Source organism: Osmerus eperlanus, chromosome 4, assembly GCF_963692335.1.
Source record: "Osmerus eperlanus chromosome 4, fOsmEpe2.1, whole genome shotgun sequence".
Taxonomy (NCBI): Eukaryota; Metazoa; Chordata; class Actinopteri; order Osmeriformes; family Osmeridae; genus Osmerus; species Osmerus eperlanus.
The window spans coordinates 3,603,623-3,621,628 of NC_085021.1; the positions used below are offsets into that span (position 1 = coordinate 3,603,623).

An 18,006-nucleotide genomic window follows, 5' to 3' on the forward strand; every position below is an offset into this window, starting at 1 on the left:
GTCATTCAACATCCACCAGCATGCCTACTCATTGTCCTGAGTTACTGTGAAACTTTCGTCTTCATCACATTCACATCAAGTTTGTTGTTTGGAAATGCAAGGGGACTAACACCATGGCAGTTTACAGGCTGTGCCTTTGGAACTGCAGCCATCTGGCAGTATGAGTCACTGAAGTCACGGGTGCAAAGTTACTTTAATGAAGTTCGGGCAGACTGGCTTGAGAAACTACGACCACAGAAACAAGGGCACATTCGCAAACAGGTGAAAGAACTGACAAGGCCACCCGGTCACTGATCCCTTATGTTGCTGGTTTCAGTGTGAACTGACAAGATTGTACATGTCTATTTATTAATCTTTTTCAGATCAACCAGTGGTGGAACAGTTTAAGTGAGGGCCAACAAATTGTTTCAGGTAGGTCTGAGATCAGAAAAATGTACTGTATGTATTTGTTTATTTGGCTTTGTTGACTTACATTTTCTGACATAGACTTACTTCATTTTATCCCACAGAAAGATAGTAGTGTCAACGGCTGGTTGACAATGACCTTTGGGTCTTTTGAAACAAACTCTTTTTTATTTAACCATGGAGAAAGGTTTCTGGATAAGAAATTCCAGCAACATATTAAACATACTATAATGTAAATGTGGGGGGAAGGTAACAGCTTTGAGAAAACATGATGCAACAAAATAAATGTTCAAGGCTATTTAGCCTCTGAACGTCTGAAATTGTATCCAAATCTCAAATTTAAATTTCTTGTTAAGACAAGACTAATAGCCAGCTCTCCATGAGTACCAACATTAAGGATTGAGTCCTGAACCCAAACAGAAAAAATAGCTTCTTACAGAAATGTAACAGTCCAAGACTATTCCATAATTCTAAATCCTTAGGAGTCTTAATGGTGGATAAACTGGGTTGACTTCGAAGTGTCCATTGAGTGGAAGAAGTTATGAGATTTGCAAAGTAAACATGGACTAAATGGATTGTGGTAAATCTCTGTACAGGGCAAATTTTAAAGCAACTTTCATTGCTCTGTACTTCAGAAGACAATGTTGCCATATGTTTTAAATGCCATGTCATCTCTTTCTGTATACTCTCTTTTAGGGATAATCGCTGCTAATGCTGTAGTCTTCTGCTGTTGGAGAGTACCATCCTTGCAGCAGTCCATGATCAAATACTTCACATCGAACCCTGCATCAAGTGAGTATGGGTCACAGGGCCTCATGTACGTACATTCGCAAACGTAGCGTTATTAGCGCCATGGCCAACCCGCAGATTGCGCACTCTGTGATACTTCAGTTTACGTTGTATTTACGAAACCTGCAGGTCATCAGGTAATCAGCGCCTTTCTCCGCCCACTATACCGTACATTGCGAGCATTTAAACGCGCAATTGAATGGGCCTCCTTCTTTCTATCATGGATCAGCCACCAAAGTCAAAACAGCAATGACTGTTTGAAGTGATCCTGATGCCAATATTTGTAATGTAGCGAAGAGTTTAACAACTGCTGGAATGGAATGTGAACGCTGAGTCGGAGATTCAATGTAATCTTTGATTTCTTCCAGTAACTGTAATATTGCATGGCTGCTTAATCTGTAACGCGTAATGATTTCGTGTTCACTCAACTCAAAAAGTGTGATCCTTGAGGCAAAAATTATTTTGCCTATGTCTTCGTCTTGCTCGGGTTACACCTGCCATTTCACTAGGAGGCATATGCGCATCCTGGTTTACGCCTGCTTTTAACAGGCGGAGAATTTTCACCGCAAAATAGAGTTGCGCTTTCACAATCGGGTTTTGTACATACCGCGGAATACATAATTTGGCGCACTTTACGCATCCCCTCCCATCTCTTTATGGGAAACTCCCACTTTCGCATTGACCCTCCCGTGAATGCATATGCATGACACGGAAAAGCGCAATTTGCCATTTTCAGTTCCCGCGACAGGCAGTCTGCGCTTTTACCTCAGTGCGGCATGTTTGTACATACCTCGCCATGCTTTTACGCGCAAATTGCGAAACAAATACGCCTGAAGTGGGCGCAAAAGCGTTAGTACATGAGGCCCACAGTCTTTATTTTATTATGTTTTATTAGGGATACAGTGGTATTAAATCTTTTGGGTAGTTTTTTAAGTTACACATGATTTGCAGTCAACTCTGGAATGATTGGCACACATGGGAAAGATGAGTAAAAAGAGTTATAATAAATAAATCACTTGCTGGAAATGTTGCTTAATGTCACACTGAACTTGTTTTACCTATCCAACCAAAGAAATTCTGTCATCAACAAATAAATGTTTTTAACAAAACCACGTGCCACAATCATTGGCATCCCTGAATTTAATACTTTGTACAACCTCCCTTTTCAAATCAAATAAGGTTGGAGAATACACAGCAAGGGATCTAAAATAATTTTCTTTACAGAATCTTTTCAGATCATCCAGGGTCCTAGCAAACTCCAGTTGTTTTGTTTGTGGTGAAATTACAGAAACCGCTTTCTTTCTCTGGCATGCCTTCCAAATAATTTGTTGGCATGGAGATGGCATCTAAATAGTAAAATAGTAGTTTTGGAGACTTGGTAACCCCCATATTCTATTTTATTTTCCTCTGTAGTTCTGCAAATGTGAATCTTTTTTTTGCCTCTCTTACCATCTTACCACTTTACATGGGGCCAAAATAAACTTGGGTCCTCTTCCAGGCAAGTTTGTAACAATTTCATTTGCTGTGAACTTTTTGAGTACTTGTGCCTTACATAGTGCCCGTGAAGCAGTCGATGATAAAGATTTCGTAGAGACATACACAGATATTCCTGGAATTATAGATGTATAGTGCTGTGCTTGTGATGTTTGTGACTTTGATGCAGCTGCAGTTTTTGTCTTTTGTTCCCACATTTCTCAGATCACAATTGAATTTCTCTATACTACTTGTTCAACCTCCACATTATCAAATCATTTATGCATATATCATTAAAGCATTTACTCCTTACAAATAAATTGGCAATGCGTTTTTACATTCACCCAAATTTACGTATACTACAATATCCTGGTGTATCCTACAAAATTGATAGGATGATGTCTGTCGGTGGCCGGAAAGATGCACGACAATTAAGTGTTGACTTCATTTATAAGAACGAGCTCGGATCATGTAACCAGTCAGAAGAGAATGGTCATATGAGTGAAGCACAGAGATCACAAACATCCCTTATATACAATGGATAGACAGTAATTATAGTGTCCACAGAAAGTGTCCTTACAAGGCACAGCAAATGGTTAGCAAGTTTGTGACAACATCTTAACTCATAGAAGTTTGTTTCTGCATATTTTCTTACGGTCTCCAGTGAGTCTGGACACTTGTTCATATCTATCAGTGGACTGTAAAGGGGCCTCAGAAGGTGACCTCTCAGAAGGACACAAGTCTCTCTTATACAAAAACTCTGTATCAATAATAAATTGCTAATGTCATGTTTATCCAAATGTATTTTGGTTTTCTGTTGAATAGCCTTACCTCATCATTGTCATCAAATCCTTAGCCATATTTTAGATCAGAAAATACTTAAAATAGGCTACTATGTTATAGCATATTGAAAACATGTTTAAGAATTTTAACTTTATGTGAGAGGTTAGGAGAAAGGGTAGGGGGGACATAGGAAACAAACTCGGGTTAGGGATACAGGTGTGAAAGTAGATGGTAGGGTTGGAGTGTGATGTGTGGAATGGTTGAAAGGTGCTGTACCTGAGGTGTTTTCTGTGTATGAGGTGGCCATAATGTGTGGTGTGTGTGCTGGCTGCAGTGAGTGGGACATCAGGTGTGTAAGGTTTGTAGGATGTGTTTTGTCTGCTGTACCAAGTGCCTCTCTACTTTATCTTGTCAGCACCTCTTCATAAACAACATTGCTGAGAAACTTCTCATCTTTAGCAAGAATGCGAAGCCTGCTTAATCTTCCAACCTTTTTGTCTGCCACATAGAACTGACCACGGCTGAAGAAGTCACTTGTGCCAAATACCCCAACATGGTGTAGTGACTGACCTTGAGATTTATTCGCAGTCATGGCAAAGCAGGGTCTCACTGAAAACTGCAGACGCCACAGAGTGAATGTGAAGATGTTGTCAGCTGGTGACAGGGGGATGTGTGGAATGAGGTGTGCGTCTAGCGTTAACACCAACCACAGATTTTGCAACCAAGAGATGTGGTAGGATCTGATCGATTAGATAACTTGACCCATTGCAGTGTCCATTTTGCTGCTCCAAGTTTCAAAAAAGCATGATTACCATTTCCACCTTCAGAGTGAGGCAGTTTGGTAGAAATTCAGTGGGGTATACATGATAACCTTCAGATTCTGCCATGTCCACGCTACTACAAGTGTGCTCCTCTCCAGGAAACATCTTTGTCATGTACTTATTCAACTTCAGAGTTAATTTGGGTACAGTATAACACACTCACATAGCCACTTGGGGTTGGCAATGTTGGTGTAGATGTCCTTATAAACCCAAGTACCTCTGTGAACTTAGCACCCCATGATAATAATTAACACTAGGTTTTTTGTGCAAAAATGTTGCAGGTGACTTTCAGAGCCCAAGGAAGTGCAGTGCCACGTTTGACATTGTTTGGATAAGCGCTTCAAGATCCCCCCCAAAATAATTTGCCACAAGTTTTGCCATGAAACTCTTTCAGCCATGTGACAAACTCATTAAAGACAAGCAGACTGCGAAGGATTGTGAACACTAACTAGAGAGGCTACAATTTCTGGGGAAATTGTAGGGTGTGCTTGCTTGCGTCGATTGCACAGGGGTCCGTTTTTGAATGACATTTTTACAACTGATATTTCTGTATACTTTATATAAAAATGCATACTTATTATTTATAAAGATTACATCGATTAAAAGCATTTTTTTTTTGCTGCTCATTTACAACTGAAAATACGAGTGAAGTGTAGAATGAAATAGATGTCTTCTCATTTCCCCTGCAAGAGGCAGCCTCATCGTTGAATCAAAACGAATACATTTGGCAGACCGGTGTAAAAATTGACCTAATCTCTATGACTTAAACGTCCTTTTAAGTTTTCCCTTCTCGTGATATTTTAAGGAATTTAGCCTACTCATAATGCATTCATTCATGAATAAAGAACCCCCTTTGAAGATTATTCTACGACGTTACCGGCAGTAGAAGATGGAATCGCGATTCAAACAGTACCATCTGCTAACTGAAAATATGCCCCCAAAAACGTAAATAAGCTTGACATTTATTTAGTGGAAAATCGCTTTCATAAAAAGCTCACTGGTAGCGATCATTGTCAGTAACAACACCAAGCGCGATATAGCCCTGTGTGGAGAAGCTGCCCCGGTAAATTGTACTACGGTACAGTACTAGACTACTGCTGTGTTCGTCTTGGTAGCGATTGCGTTGGTTGAATTGGATTTAACGTTCCGTTGTACAGTTTAGGCTGAAATTAATTATTTTCATGAACAGATTGACAAAGTTTAGGCTGTGGCAATGAAGTTAAGGTTAGTAGTTAGATAGATTTTGGATTTAAGTAAGGGGAGTGCCGAACATGTTCTGTCGCCGTTTGACTTCCTACAGCTGTAGATGTTTTTGTAGTGTCTCGCGTAGGCTACAGCGTTTCAGTGAGCAACACTGGTTTGAAACCACAGGTACTGATAATTTCACCCACAAATCGTTTACTTGTAATGTAATGTCATAATAAATCCTACAACGAAAATGTATTTGTGAGGAATGTTTATTTTAACGATTGAAAACAGATGCATCATAGACCACTGTAGTATGTGTTGCCCGGGCAACAGAGGCTAATGTCATGATGCTAATACTTCAGTGACATAGTAGACTACTGTTTCCGAAAGTAGATGTACTTCCTTAATAAAATCAGCTTATATTGTACATTACACGTCACAATTGTGTGTCATATCAGAAAGTAAAATTAGTAAATAGTTATCACCCTGGCCTCTTTGTTTGTGGCGTTTCTGAAGCTGCCTTGCAGTAAAGCAGTTAGCTTAGCTATCTCCCAGAAGTTAACGAGCTGCTAAACTAATGTTCTGCTAGAGGTAGTCACGCGAGTTTTCGTGACGTTAGTGACGTAAGTAGCGTCATTGACTGTGGCTAGCTAGTTAGCCACCGTTAGCTTCACTTTTCCCCACAAAAACTTAATTTCCACTTAAACCATGCAACGGAACGTATATCCCAATAGAAGCAACTCAATGGCTACCAAGACGAAACTTTTGACACCTAGGTTGTCTATGTAGGCCAAATATTGACTGAGTTTTAGGGGGGCAAAAAGAAATAAAAATAATAATAATAACTAGAGAGGGTACAATTTCTGGGGAAATTGTAGGGTGTGCTTGCGTCGGTTGCACAGGGGTCCGTTTTTGAATGACATTTTTACAACTGATATTTCTGTATATTTTATATAAAAATGCATACTTATTATTTATAAAGATGACATAGATTTAAAAGCATTTTTTTTTTGCTGCTCATTTACAACTGAAAATACGAGTGAAGTGTAGAATGAAATAGATGTCTTCTCATTTCCCCTGCAAGAGGCAGCCTCATCGTTGAAACAAAACGAATAAATTGGGCAGACCGGTGTAAAAATTGACCTAATCTCTATGACTTAAACGTCATTTTAAGTTTTTCCCTTTTCATGATATTTTCAGGCATTTAGCCTACTCATTGCATTCATTCATTAATAAAGAACCCCCTTTGAAGATTATTCTACGACGTTACCCGGCAGTAGAAGATGGAATCGCGATTCAAACAGTACCATCTGCTAACTGAAAATATGCCCCCCAAAACGTAAATAAGCTTGACATTCATTTAGTGGAAAATCGCTCATTCATAAAAAGCTCACTGGTAGCGATCATTGTCAGTAACAACGCAAAATGCGATATAGCCCTGTGTGGAGAAGCTGCCCCGGTAAATTGTACTACTACGGTACAGTACTAGACTACTGCTGTGTTCGTCTTGGTAGCGATTGCATTGGTTGAATTGGATTTAACGTTCCGTTGTACGGTTTAAGCTGAAATTAATTATTTTCATGAACAGATTGACAACGTTTAGGCTGTGGCAATGAAGTTCAGGTTAGTAGTTAAATAGACTTTTGATTTAAGTAAGGGGAGTGCCGAACATGTTCTGTCGCCGTTTGACTTCCTAAACAGCTGTGTAGTGTAGATGTTTTTGTAGTGTGTCTCACGTAAGCTACAGCGTTGCAGTGAGCTACACTGGTTTGAAACCACAGGTAATGGTAATTTCACCAACAAATCGTTTACTAATGTCAGAATAAACCCTACAACGAAAATGTATATGTGAGGAATGTTTATTTTAACGATTGAAAACAGATAACGCTACATCATAGACCACTGTAGTGTTGCCCGGGCAACACAGGCTAATGTCATGATGGTAATACTTCAGTGAAATAGTAGACTACTGTTTCCGAAAGTAGATGTACTTCCTTAATAATATCAGCTTATACTGTACATTACACATGACAATTGTGTGTCATATCACAAAGTAAAATGAGTAAATAGTTATCACCCTGGCCTCTTTGCTTGTGGCGTTTCTGCAGCTGCTATAGTTAGCCTAGCTATCCCCCAAGTTAACAGATGCAAAACGAATGTTCTGCCAAAGGTAGTCACGCGTGTTTTCGTGACGTTAGTGACGTAGTGACGTTAGTAACGTCAGTGACTGTGGCTAGCAAATTAGCCACCGTTAGCTTCACTTTTCGCCACAAAAACGTAACTTGAGCCTAAACCATGCAACGGAACGTAAATTCCAATAGAAGCAACTCAATCGCTACCAAGACGAAACTTTTGACACCTACTTTTGTCTATGTAGGCCAAATATTGACTGAGTTTTAGGTGGGCAAAAAGAATAATAATAATAATAATATATATGTGAGAGAACAAAGGTTGTGCCCTTGCCGAAGGCAAAGCACACCCAATAATATATATGTGAGAGAACAAAGGTTGTGCCCTTGCCGAAGGCAAAGCACACCCAATAATACGGCTAGGTTAGCAGGGTTTTATTTCTGAATGAAATGATTGTTAAAGTGGATAGTTTATTTCAGTATAGATGGAAGATTAGCTAATAATCTTCCATCTATACTGAAATAAACTATCTGGGTACAGTTGTTGCTGTGTAGACTACACATCCAACTCTATGGTTTAGCCGGATTTCCACTGCTTTAATTGGGTGTGCTCAAGCCTTCCGCGAGAGCACAACCTTTGTTCTCTCACATATATATTATTTTTATTTTCGCCCCCTAAGGATCAGTCAATATTTGTACTACATAGACAACCTAGGTGTCAAAAGTTTCATATTGGTAGCGATTGCGTTGGTTGTATTTTTATTTACGTTCCGTTGCATGGTTAGTAGAAAGTAGAAATTGCATTTTTGTGGTGAAAAGTTAAGCTAACGGTGGCTAATTTGCTAGCCACAGTCACTGACGTTACTAACGTCACTACGTCACGAAAACACGCGTGACTACCTGTAGCAGAACATTCGTTCCGCATCTGTTAACTTGGGGAATAGCTAGGCTAACTATAGCTTTACTGCGAGGCAGCTGCAGAAACGCCACAAGCAAAGGATAACTATTTACTCATTTTACTTTGTGATGTGAAACACAATTGTGAAATGTAATGTACAATATTAGCTGATATTATTAAGGAAGTAGGCCCACATCTACTTTCGGAAACGGTAGTCTACTATTTCACTGAAGCATTAGCATCATGACATTAGCCTCTGTTTCCCGGGCAACACATACTACAGTGGTCTATGATGCATCTGTTTTCAATCGTTTAACTAAACATTCCTCACAAAGAAATTTTTGTTGTAGGATTTATTATGACATTACATTACAAGTAAACGATTTGTGGGTGAAATTATCATTACCTGTGGTTTCAAACCAGTGTTGCTCACTGCAACGCTGTAGCCTACGCGAGACACTACAAAAACATCTACACAGCTGTTTAGGAAGTCAAACGGCGACAGAACATGTTCGGCACTCCCCTTACTTAAATCAAAAGTCTATCTAACTACTAACCTGAACTTCATTGCCACAGCCTAAACGTTGTCAATCTGTTCATGAAAATAATTAATTTCAGCTTAAACCGTACAACGGAACGTTAAATCCAATTCAACCAACGCAATCGCTACCAAGACGAACACAGCAGTAGTCTAGTAGTACAATTTACCGGGGCAGCTTCACACAGGGCTATATCGCATTTTGCGTTGTTACTGACAATGATCGCTACCAGTAAGCTTTTTATGAATGAGCGATTTTCCACTAAATAAATGTCAAGTTTATTTACGTTTTGGGGGGCAGATGGTACTGTTTGAATCGCGATTCCATCTTCTACTGCCGGTAGAACGTCGTAGAATAATCTTCAAAGGGGGTTCTTTATTCATGAATGCATGCAATAGAGTAGGCTAAATGCCTGAAAATATCACGAGAACAACTTAAAAGGACGTTTAAATCATGGAGATTAGGTCAATTTTTTACACCGGTCTGCCAAATGTATTCGTTTTGATTCAACGATGAGGCTGCCTCTTGCAGGGGAAATGAGAAGACATCTATTTCATTCTACACTTCACTCGTATTTTCAGTTGTAAATGAGCAGCAAAGAAATAAATGCTTTTAAATCTATGTAATCTTTATAAATAATAAGTATGCATTTTTATATAAAATATACAGAAATATCAGTTGTAAAAATGTCATTCAAAAACGGAAGATGTTAACAGGGTTAACAGTAGATGTTAACAGGGTTATTATATGGAAATTAGTTTGTTGAATGATTTTCATTATTGACTATGGTTAACTGATTATTATTCTTTTACAACATTTAAAAGCAGATGCAGAAACAGAGAAAACAAGGAAAAAGAAACTAAGGGAGAATTGCCATATTCATTTTTAGATACTGTATTAGATCTAATTTTGTTAACAGTCTTCGATAGCACTGCATGATACTTTATTATTATATAGCCTATTTGTATTAAGCAACTGTACACAGGTCGCGGGCCGGTCTGCGTTTCAAAATCCCGGGCTGTTTTTCGGTCCGTCCGACGCTGCTAGGCATGATTTGAAATTCCCTTCCATGACAAGTTATGGCACCCCAAACAACCTTTTAAAAAAACTAAGAGTAAGCTATTCTTTACAGCAGCAACCCAGTCATCCCGTTGTCCTATTTTTATAGGAAAAGTACAAGACAATATGGCTATTCATAAACTCTCAACAGTTGATGTGTAGCAGAGAGGCTGACTTGCAACCTCATGCTCTTGAGTTTGAATCTCCATTCAGCCTGTTGTCGTTGATCAACATGAAGTAATTTTTGCTCTGTTGTTGTCCAACTCTTGATCTTCTACAATGTACATTTTTATAATATTTTTCCATTTTGCGGAGGAACCCGCATCGCCGCTTGCGGCTTTATTTATTATTATTATTCTAATTTATCTCATGAACTCATTGGTAAAAAGTTTTGAAATTTGGCATATTGATACAACATGCCACAACTAACGCCCAAACAAAGATGGTATTTCCACCCCATTGCTCCAATTCTTCTGAAACTTGGTGTACATGTCTCATTTTTCATGAGGAACAAAAAGGCCTCAAGGACCCATAAGGTCCGCCATGATGGATTTTCCTGTACAGTGATAATTTGGGAAGACCTTCAAAATCGATCTCCTCTTAAACAAAAGGTCAAATTGACTTGAAATTTTTTACAGATATGTATCATTGATGTATTTATAAAACGTTACTTAAGACAGTTGAATCAAATACAAAATGGCTGAAAGAGGTGTATTTATGTAAATGTCCACATTGCCTCAATTTCTTTGTGTCACTAAATCACATATAATTTTGACTGATGGTTTTTCAAACTTAATAGGGTTCAAGATGACATCACTCTGAAGTACCATGAACAATTTCACCTTGGTATGTCAAAATATGATTGAATTAGAGCAGTTTCAACTTTGGCCGAATCTAACAACGCTTACCACAGGAGAAACAGCTTACTTTTTTATACAGTAACTGAACTTTACAATATTCAACACTAAGAATAGCTCAATGGGCTGGGATGGTGACCTGCAAAGCACAAGGTTGTAGGTTCGAATACATCCCAAAAATGTTGGCCTTTCATAATTTTGATTATCTGTTTAGTTAAACAGGATGACATCATTCTGAAATACCATGCACAATTTTATGCAATTTCACCTTGAAATGTCAACCGTTTCTTAACCCTTTTCCCAAAGCTGACCAAAGCTAATAGTTTGCCCTTTCTATTCATACAATCTCAATAGTTGGTGTGTATCAGAGAGGATAGAGAGACTGACTTGTAACCTTATGCTCATGAGTTCAAATCCCCATACCGTCTATTGTTGTTGGCCAAACATGAAGTTGTTTTGCTCTCTTGTTGTCCAACTCTCGATCTTTCACAGTGTACATGTTTATAATATTTTGCCATTTTGCGGAGGAACCCGCATCGCTGCTTGCAGCTATATTTTCCTCATTGTAATCATATGGTCATGAAAATAATGAACAAAGCAACTGTAACTGCAATGAAAGTAACATGAAAATCAAATACAACTAACTTGCTGCCTCATTAAGATCACTTCCTGTGGGACTTTCTGCTGACTGCACCAAACAACGCAAAACAGGTGTTGATGACAGCCTCTTAGCCTCTTCTATGCCATTTGGCTTGAAGAACACATCCCATTTCTGAAGCAGCCTGGAGGACGTCTCGTCATCAAATAGGAGAGTGAAGTCTTGATCCACCTTAAAGATAATATGTTAAACAGGAAATACCGAAATATGTAAACCCATCTAAACATCTCATACCAAACTTACCAATCCTTTGGTATCCAGGAATCTTGGGAGGATGTTAACACTTCTGCCTTGGTACAAGGCATTTACAAGCTTCTGACGGTGCTTAAAGGTTTCTCTCATCTTCTGAAAGATCATGGAATTGTCAGTGGTATGGTTAAGCAAAGACATTGTCTCTTGGCAAGCATCCCCATGAAGCTGCCTTTCAGTCTTAACAGTCCTTTGGACATGTGGGCCTCCTAAAGACAAATCCACAGGGCTATTTGGTAGTGGTGCAGTTTCTTTGCAAATCTTTCTTTGGATAGTATAGAATTCAAATGTCATGCACAGAGCTTTGTGTCACAACATGCATTTATGACATGAAAGTGTCATGTAAACAATAATAAATGACTATTACATAGCCTTTCTTTGCATATGGATCCTTGATGGAAGGGAACAGCATCACTATCCCAAGAGAATACTTTTCTCTTATTGCTTTAGTGGTGCGGTGCCTAAGAGGAGATATGTAATTAGTAATCTAAATGTATGCAGTGGCTATGCAGTAATTCGACACAAACAAAAAAATATTAAGCACACATACCCATGATTTTCAACCATGCGAGTCACCAGTATGTTCACCATCTTTTTTCCCGTGGCATCTGTCAGGGTTTTTGTTGTTTGGTACTCATCACCTACTTCCTCACCACCAGACTTGCCTCTTAGCACAATTTCAACGAACTAATAAAAAGCAAAAACACGATAATGCAAAAAATGCTGATAAACAGCGTTTCAAGTAACTTAGTGTGATTAGTGTTAAGAAAATTATGAGAATCAAGCTTTGTTTCAACCTGTTTAGCAGACACATCCTCGTTCATTCGTTGTGTCTTGCTAGGAACCTCATCTAGCGTAACAGTTGATGCACTTGAACTGAAGCTTGTGTCAGACAGCTCAGAAGCAGATGAGAGAAAGCAATCTGAAAATTCTTAAGAAATATAAACGTGTTTAACCCTTGTGTTATCTTCGGGTCATTCTGACCCATCAGTCATTGTGACCCACCGTCGTATTGCGACAGATTTACCGCATACAAAGACAAAGTGAAGCATTTTATTTTAACCGTTGGGCTGTCTCAGACCCCCCACATTGCAAAGGTTAAAAGAAAATTATTTTAATTTGTTTTTGTATTGGGTAAAATTGGGTAAACACAACGATGGTTCGTTATGAACCTTTGGGTCATGTGACCCGAAGGCAGCACGAGGGTTAATAAATAGGCATACATTCTGTAGAGTGTAAAGTGCTTGATTATTTCCTGCCTTTATATCTCACCATCGTTCAAGAAAATGGTCAGCACCACATTGCCCAACAACATCGCTGAAGATTTCTGCATCAACTTCTGTCCCTGTTGCTACTTGTACATGACCTTTGCATCAGGTGGTAGACATAATCTCTCAATGACTGGAAAAGATAGTAAGAGATAGAAAAAGATAGTTGCCTCACAGCAAATGACAGTTCACTTCAAATGTATTTATCCTCCACTGTATTATCATTAAATAGACCTGGAGCACCCCCCCCCCACACACACACACACACAAAACCCATTATTTCTCATTTCTCTTCTTTTTCTTTTTTTTGGAGTTGGAGTGTATATTATGCTTCACATATGTCAGCCACATATTGCAGATCTGAAAATGTTGAGCAATGTATCCCAGTTCATGAAAGAGTGTGCTAAAGACATGTCAAAAGTCTACATTATAAGGAGCTTGTAGAATGAGAAAATAATATGCCTGAATTTTAAACCCTTTTCTTAACCCTTGTGTTATCTTCGGGTCATTCTGACCCATCAGTCATTGTTACCCACCGTCGTATTGCGACAACTTTACCGCATACAAAAACAAAGTGAAGCATTTTCTTTTAACCGTTCGGCTGTCTCAGACCCCCCACATTGCAAAGTTTAAAATAAAATTGTTTGTATTTGTTTTTGTGTTGGGTAAAATTGGGTAAACACAACGATGGTTCGTTATGAACCTTTGGGTCATGTGACCCGAAGGCAGCACAAGGGTAAGCAAACTGAAAACAAATTAAACACCCTTTTCATGGAATTGCAGAAAGTCAACCTGTCCATCAACCTCATCTAACTCACATACTTCTGCTGTTGGCTGTACTTTACCTAGACCAGCATTTTTACTAAGACGCATGAAAGTTAGAAAAAGTTCATTAACATTTAAAGGAATTAAATGTTAGGTCTAGGGTGTACTTAATTCTACAACTGATATTTCTATATCTTTTAAATAAGTATTTATACTATTATTTAAGAAGATGCATAGCCAATTTTTTAACTAACCCCATTATCGTCCATTCAAACTCTCCAATGTTCAATACCTCTTATCGTCCATGACCGTTTATTCCGTATTTTTTTAAAGAAGATATGCAGCAGCAACAAAAGAAAGCAACTCATCGATGTGTACACACCTTATTTTGCTGCACACCAAATTACAGCCTCTTACTTTGAGATTTGAGTATGTAAACACTCTCAAACTGTATGTGTAGCTAGCATCTGCCTTGCGTAGCGTCAAACTTGACATTTCTCCATTGAAAGTGGTTGGACGGACGATAATGGGACCCCCTGGCTAACTGCTAAAATTTTGAAAATAAAATTTCTAGGCATGTCCTTATTGGATTTTAAAAACTTAATGTTATAGTATAGGTGTGTATCTATAGATTAAAGTACAATGCTGTGACACAACAACATTTTGCAGTTCACAGCATAAAGGTTTTAATTTTTTCAGCAAGTTCGACTTAATTGCACTTACCGTGTAGAATATCTGCAAGACATGAGGTAAAATGGCTCCAACTTGTCCACTTGCCTCCAACTGAAAAGATGAAAAACTTGGGCAGAGCTAAACTAACTGTGCAGAGTTTATATGATCAACTCTGACAATTAACTTCCACACAGAACACCAATCAAATCAAAAAGTGTTCAAATTACACTTTGGTAGTGGAAATCAACTCGAAATGTTTAACCCCGAAATTATAACTGTAATTTTTGCTGTGTTGTGTGTCTCACCAACATCTTAATCACTGGCTGCATCACATGTGGCAAACACATCTATGTTTAGTTCTCGCTGACCTCTCATCCAAGCGTCACACACACACACACCCATGTCATTGGGTCCTCAACACCTTCCGAATTTCAACATTATACCTTACCCGGTTCTCAAGATATTCAACAGACACACAGACAGACATACAGAGATTTCTGCCTTCATAGTTGGACTAAGCAACCAATAGATAGGAGAAAGGCAGGCTAGATTAGTTTTGCGAACCTAGCAATTTTAGCATTAGTTTGAAAGGATTCAAACCTAAATATCCTACTCCCTCTATTAAAAGCCACTCCTCCAAAACACATGAACCTGTTGCCTGACTACTGCCGGGAGGTAGGTAGACACAGACAAGTAGCCAATCTCAGAATGGCGTCCAATCATTAGTGCTGGTCTGACCTTAATGATTGGTCATGTTTATTACAGTCCTGTGCAGCCAATAGATATCAGTTTGATTTAATTTTACTGTCAAACCTTTAGATCTATTGGTTGCTATCAGGATGTGAAGCTTATTTCAGCAAACATGACAAAGTGCTTCTTAACAACATTGCTTACCCTGCCTTTAATCTAACACAATAATGACCCGTTCAAAAACACAGTGAAAGGTGCAGAGTCTTTCTCTGGTACATGAAGGTCAGAGGATGGTTTTTATAGTGAATAGAGAAAACAAAGATATCATACAGCCAACAAATGTTCATTATTCAATCAGGCAGAAACTACATGAGACCACCACCGTACTTTAGAAAAGATTACTGGTGTCATTGATTACTGGTGTTTTAATTCTCTACAGGATACACAGTATCCTTAATACACAGTATACATGACATTAGTCACATTAAGAATACAATTATGTGAATGATTATTTGAATTTAATACATAAACAGATAATAATGCAATAGGTTATCTGCTGAATGTGATTAACATGAGCACAAATAACTGATTTCTCCCACTACAGATCATAGCTAGGTACCAGAGGTTGCTAACCATTAGGTTTGATCCTACTGCCACATGCTACAGTGATGATGACTTGTCATCGGACCGACTTCTAAAAGTTCACCTTATAGAGTCAAAGTAAAACCTAATGTTTTAGTTTGTTAATTGTTGCTCTTTTGTTCTACCAAATCTATAGTCCCTGGTGAGTGCCTGTGAGTTGAAACTGAATTGAATTTGAAAAAGGAACAAAGTTGAAAGCAATACTAGTTTAATTCTGTTTCCAACCATTCAATTACATTTCAGTCAGTGAAATACAAAAATGTACCATACAACATTAAGTTTGAAAATGTAAAATTACGAAACTATTCATTCAGTTTAATTTTTTCTTGGCACTAAAACTCCATAGGTCATTCTGTTGTTTGTAGAGAAATTGTAAAAATGATGTGGGTGTATCTATTCCATTTTCCTCTCTATATCAACAGAGACCCTGTGCTCACCTATGTTGCTGTCGACATTCAGCCACTACTCTGTCTTCCACATGGCAGCCAACATGTATGTGCTTTGGAGCTTTTCCAGCAGCATTGTGTCAATACTCGGGAGAGAACAATTTGTGGCTTTCTACCTGTCAGCAGGTTTGTTTTCAAATGTGTAATTATAATGAGTTTGGACCTAAAAGTGGTCTCTACAGTAAACCACAGAATTGTCATGTTTGTCAATTTTTCATCCTTAGGTGTCATCTCCACGTTATTCAGCTACGTGTGCAAGACAGCCACTGGGCGTTTGGGTCCTTCTCTTGGAGCTGTAAGAACATTGACAGTATTATTAATGTATTTATTTAATATCTTCTATTTATTTAGAAAAACAGAGAGTAGGAGCTATTATTGTGCTCTAATGTAGATTCTTTTCTCTGGTGTCTGAGAAAGTTACTCACTGTAATTGTGCACCTCACTGTCCCTGGAGGCTATATCTTGGTTTCACCCAAATCTTCCCGCTAAAGCACCTGGGCGCTATTCCAGAAGGCGGGTTTGACAAAGTGTGAGCCTAACCCTGAACTCTGAGTTGATTTACCCTAAAATGAGAAACTCTTGACTTTTCGGTTCCAGAACAGCTTATTTTAATTAGTCCACTCTGAGTTAATCACACGGATGAGGACTATAAAAAGCCAACATCAATGGAACTCCGAAACTAGGATCCACCATGTTACCCGGCAACAAAAAAGCCTCCTACTTCACCCCACTTCAGTTAGAAGTGTTAATAGGTGTTTATGGTGAATCTGAACACATATTCTGTAAAAAAGCAACACGGCTGTAGCAGCGAAGGAGAGACAATAGGCTTGGGAGATAATTTCTGGTCGAGTCAATGCATATTAAATGCAATAGCCTAGTCCATACATTGAACATTTATCCACACTGTCCATTAATATTACAGGTGAAAAAGTGGTGGAATGTAATTTAATAAAATATGATGTTCCCATGGGCGCAAAGCACACTTGGCAGAAGCTTACATAAAATTAAATATAAAAACATGCTACGAACAGGTAATGCATATTTTGCTTAGGCCTATAAGATTGTGTTTGTAGCCTACGTCACTTTGGTTTTAATTATATTTGACATGATACAAAGTAAATATTAGTTTATCTCAGTTTCCCTGTTTCAACTTGTAGTAAGGCTGCAACAAACCATTATTTTGAATGTCAACTAATCAAACGATTATTTGCGATTAACGATTAATCAACTAATTGCCAAGAGACATTTGCCCATGTCATTCATCATTGTATTAACAAGTAACTGACTGATGCTGCCTAATAACTCCTTTTATATGTCATATGAATATGAAACAAAACAAGAGTGAGTGATGATACGTTTTATTTTTGGATAAACTATAAAAAATGTAAGTCACAACATTTTGGGGATCTCATACCGTAGTGTTACAATCAAAACTGTCCCGACTCCTATGCTAGATCACTTTAGTGTATGCAAACCAAACTATCACTTAACTGCAGTAGCCTACTGTTTTTTCTTATTATAATTTTTTTCTTATTTGTATTCACTAATAAAAAGATTTAACACGAGGTGCATTCCAGTTGTAGGCCTATTCCGAAGTATGAATTTCGGAGTGTAATCAAAATGGTTGTGCACTACTGTCTAACCGCTGTCTGTGGACATGTTCCTACGGAGTTAG

At 38.4% G+C, this 18,006-nt stretch overlaps 1 protein-coding gene across 3 annotated transcripts in view; it reads left to right on the forward strand.

The window, feature by feature from the left end:
- Window positions 1-18,006, forward strand: part of LOC134018191 (presenilin-associated rhomboid-like protein, mitochondrial) — a 100,174-nt gene that overhangs the window by 61,382 nt on the left and 20,786 nt on the right. For all 3 annotated transcript variants that reach the window (XM_062458074.1, XM_062458075.1, XM_062458073.1), the window contains 5 exons: window positions 121-261; window positions 363-411; window positions 1,102-1,197; window positions 16,308-16,457; window positions 16,556-16,626. In XM_062458074.1, coding sequence (XP_062314058.1) covers window positions 121-261; window positions 363-411; window positions 1,102-1,197; window positions 16,308-16,457; window positions 16,556-16,626 — 507 coding nt within the window. The remainder of the gene's footprint in view (window positions 1-120; window positions 262-362; window positions 412-1,101; window positions 1,198-16,307; window positions 16,458-16,555; window positions 16,627-18,006) is intronic.